This window comes from Ipomoea triloba, chromosome 9 (assembly GCF_003576645.1).
Source record: "Ipomoea triloba cultivar NCNSP0323 chromosome 9, ASM357664v1".
NCBI lineage: Eukaryota > Viridiplantae > Streptophyta > Magnoliopsida > Solanales > Convolvulaceae > Ipomoea > Ipomoea triloba.
In genome coordinates this window covers 19,275,664-19,279,748 of record NC_044924.1, presented here as the reverse complement: position 1 = coordinate 19,279,748, position 4,085 = coordinate 19,275,664, and the positions used below count along the sequence as shown (strand labels likewise).

Sequence of the window (4,085 nt, the reverse complement as noted above, 5' to 3'; positions counted from 1 at the left end):
ATGTAGTACTACCTCAAGGCGAGGAGGCATCGTCTTTCCACATCACTCTATGTGATGAGACCTCGATTGAGGGAGAAGATGCAGAAGAAGCACCCCACGAGTTAGAGGAAGGGGTACGAGCTGCAATAGATGAATTAAAGGAGGTGGACCTAGGAACTCCTGAGAATCCTCGGCCTATCTTCATTAGCACACTCTTTTCTAATGAAGATGAAGAAATCTATGTCACGTTATTGAAGAAGTACATTGATGTCTTCGCATGGACGTACAAGGAGATGCCAGGGTTAGACCCAAAGGTGGCAGTACACCGCCTGGCAGTGAAAAAAGCGTGCTATCCAGTCAAGCTAGCTCAACGACGCTTTCGCACTGAACTTATTCCGTCAATTGAAGGAGAAGTCAACAAGCTCATAGAAGCTGGGTTCATCCGCGAAGTGAAATATCCAACTTGGATATCTAGCATTGTGCCTGTGCGCAAGAAGAACGGCCAAATCCGTGTATGTGTGGACTTTCGGGACCTTAATGTTGCTTGCCCGAAAGATGACTTCCCACTCCCCATCACGGAGTTGATGATAGATGCCGTAACTGGACATGAAATCATGTCATTCATGGATGGCTCCTTCGGTTACAATCAAATTCGCATGGCGTCGGAAGATGAGGAGTTGACGGCGTTTCGAACGCCAAAGGCATCTATTGTTACAAAGTGATGCCCTTTGGTTTGAAAAACGCAGGGGCTACATACCAAAGGGCCATGCAGACTATATTTGATGACATGCTTTATAAAATGGTAGAATGCTACGTTGATGACTTGGTTGTGAAGTCAAAACATAGCGCTGATCACTTGGGGCATCTAAGAAAAGTTTTTGATCGCCTGCGAAAATTTCAACTCAAAATGAACCCCTTGAAATGTGCCTTTGGGGTTGTTGCTGGAAAGTTCCTTGGGTTCACTGTTCGACACAGGGGCATTGAGATTGAGCAACCTAAGATCGATGCTATAATGAAGATGCCCGAACCACGAAACCTTCATGAGCTTAAGAGTTTACAAGGGAAGTTAGCATACATTCGAAGGTTCATATCAAACCTAGCAGGAAGATGTCAACCCTTCAATCGGCTAATGAAGAAAGGCATCCCGTTCATATTGGATGAGGCGTGCAGGAATGCATTTGAAAGTATCAAGTCATACTTGATGAAGCCGCCCGTGTTGACCGCTCCTATTCACGGTCGCCCACTAATCCTTTATATCTCTGCCCAAGAAAGCTCTGTGGGTGCCCTGCTTGCTCAAGAAAATGACAACGGGAAAGAGAATGCCCTCTACTATCTCAGTAGGATGATGACCCCGAATGAGTTAAAGTACTCCCCAATCGAGAAGCTATGTTTGGCATTAGTGTTCGCCATTAAAAAACTCAAGCACTACTTTGAAGCTCATATTATTCAACTTGTGTCGAAGGCGAACCTAGTAAAGTTTGTTATGGCGAAGGTCGTTCTCTCCGACCACCTTGCAAGGTGGTACTTATTATTTCAACAGTTTGAAATCATCCTTGCAAGGTGGTACTTATTATTTCAACAGTTTGAAATCATCTATGTGCCACGGTACTTATTATTTCAACAGTTTGAAATCATCTATGTGCCACAAAAGTCTGTCAAGGGGCAAGCTTTAGCTGATTTCTTAGCAGATCACCCAATACCAGCTGAATGGGAGTTATCCGATGACCTGCCTGATGAAGATGTACTTATTATGGAGTTATCCGATGACCTGCCTGATGAAGATGTACTTATTATTGAAGTCCTACCCGACCTGCCTGATGAAGATGTACTTATTATTGAAGTCCTACCCCCATGGAAGATGTACGATGTACTTATTATTGAAGTCCTACCCCCATGGAAGATGTACTTTGATGGAGCTGCACACAGAGGAGGGGCAGGAGCTGGGATCGTCTTCGTCACTCTGGAAGGTGAAGTGTTACCATATTCATTCACCTTGACGGAGCAATGTTCAAACAATGTTGCTGAGTATCAAGCATTGATACTAGGACTAGAGATAGCGGTTGACATGAAACAACTGAGAATCAACATTTATGGAGATTCAAAGTTGGTCGTCAACCAAGTGGTGGGGCTATACGAAGTAAGGAAAGCAGAGTTAGTCCCGTACAACAACTATGCAAAGGTACTCATACAATGGTTGGGTGACGTCACAATTGAACATGTACCGAGAAAAGAGAATAAGCAAGTTGACGCCTTAGCCGCATTGGCTTCAACTATTGCTCATCCTACAGCCCGTATACAAGTATGTCAAAAGTGGGTAGTTCCCCCTATCTTCAATGAAGATGGCTCAGTAGATGAAACTGTTGAACTCCTTACTGCTTCCGTGTATGACATTGGTCAAGATGACTAGAGACAATCATTGATTGATTACTTCACCGATGGGAGGTTACCAGAAGATCCTCGTAAGAGGGTGGATATAAGGCGCCGAGCTCCTCGCTTCATCTACTATAATGAAACTCTCTATCGTCGTTCATTTGATGGAGTCTGGCTTCGATGTCTGGGAGAAGAGGAGGCGTTACAAGCTATGCAGGAGGCTCATTCTGGGGTCTGTGGTGCGCATCAGTCTGGCCCTAAGTTGCACTTCCACATTAAACGAATGGCTTACTATTGGCCCACAATGGTAAAGGATTGCATAGACTATGCTCGAAGATGCCAAGCTTGTCAATTTCATGCAAACTTTATCCATCAGCCACCAGAACCTCTACACCCAACAGTTGCATCTTGGCCTTTTGATGCTTGGGGACTCGATGTGGTTGGCCCGATTACGCCCAAGTCATCTGTAGGGCACGCATATATATTAGCCGCCACTGACTACTTTTCAAAGTGGGCAGAAGCCGTAGCGTTAAAGGAGGTGAAAAAGGAAAATGTTGCAGACTTCCTCCGTGTCTATATCATCTATCGATTCGGCATCCCGCGATATATCTTAACTGATAACGGGAAACCCTTTGACAATAAATTAATGGATAAGATTTGCAAGCTTTTTGACTTTCAGCAGCGAAACTCTTCAGCTTATTATGCAGCTGCAAATGGGCTTGCTGAGGCTTTTAACAAGACCTTATGCAATCTGTTAAAGAAAGTGGTCTCAAAGTCAAAACGTGACTGGCATGACAGAATGGAAGAAGCTCTGTGGGCGTATAGAACCACATACCGCACACCTACTCAAAACACCCCATATTCTTTGGTGTATGGTGTGGAAGCAGTCTTGCCTCTAGAGCGCCAAATACCTTCTCTAAGGTTGGCCATACAAGAGGGTCTTACTGACGAAAAAAATGCTAAGTTTCGCTTGGCTGAATTAGAAGCCTTGGATGAAAAGCGACTACAAGCTCAACAGAGCTTAGAATGTTATCAAGCTCGCATGTCAAGAGCTTTTAACAAAAGAGTGAGGACACGTTCCTTTCAAATTGGTGACAAGGTCCTAGCTGTTCGAAGGCCTATCATTGTCACACGAAAAACGGGTCACAAGTTCACTCCAAAGTGGGATGGTCCCTACGTGGTTCAAGAGGTGTACACTAGTGGAGCTTACAAGTTAATCAGCGAAGATGGTCTGAGAGTCGGTCCAATTAATGGGAGATTCCTGAAGCTCTACTACCCTTAGATCCATGGTATCGACGCGAGTCATGGAAAGTTAATGAATGACTCATCCACCAAAAATGCAGCACGTGGTTAAATTGCTAAGGCATCTCGCTTTGTCTATGGGTGGGCCCAAATCATAGGCGCTCCTGGCCCGCACAAGTTAAAACTGTGAACGACTTTACATATTAAAAAAAAATCATCTGAACTACGTTTGACTTGATCTCCTTCATAGGAGTACGTAGGCAGCTTAGAAATTAAATTATCTAAGTTCAGTCATAACAAAAATAAATCCAATTCATGTTCCAAGAGTGATTCGTCAAAACAATCATTCATTAGATCAAGATGAGATACATGATTGTCAAAAGAAAAGCTTGCAATGAAAAGCCTTGAATTTTCAAGAGGCGGAAGAAAAGAAACAACGGAAGTCTTACAAAGAGAAACTAAAGAAAAATACATCAGTCAACGAAAAGCCTGAA

General features: G+C 43.7%; 1 protein-coding gene across 1 annotated transcript; it reads left to right on the top strand.

Annotated features, from left to right (window-relative positions):
• The first annotated feature begins 745 nt into the window (after window positions 1-745).
• Window positions 746-3,631, top strand: LOC116029674. The gene is made up of 2 exons (XM_031271721.1): window positions 746-2,278; window positions 2,387-3,631. The coding sequence occupies exons 1-2, from the start codon at window positions 746-748 to the stop codon at window positions 3,629-3,631; spliced, it is 2,778 nt and encodes a 925-aa protein (XP_031127581.1).
• The last annotated feature ends 454 nt before the right edge of the window (window positions 3,632-4,085 follow it).

What these genes read in the sequence shown, in the direction of transcription:
- LOC116029674 (XM_031271721.1), top strand. Translation starts at nt 746, where the DNA reads ATGCAGACTATATTTGATGACATGCTTTATAAAATGGTAGAATGCTAC. An exon ending in ATCCTACAGCCCGTATACAA is followed by an intron (nt 2,279 to 2,386) that starts GTATGTCAAAAG and finishes CAAGATGACTAG; the next exon opens with AGACAATCATTGATTGATTA.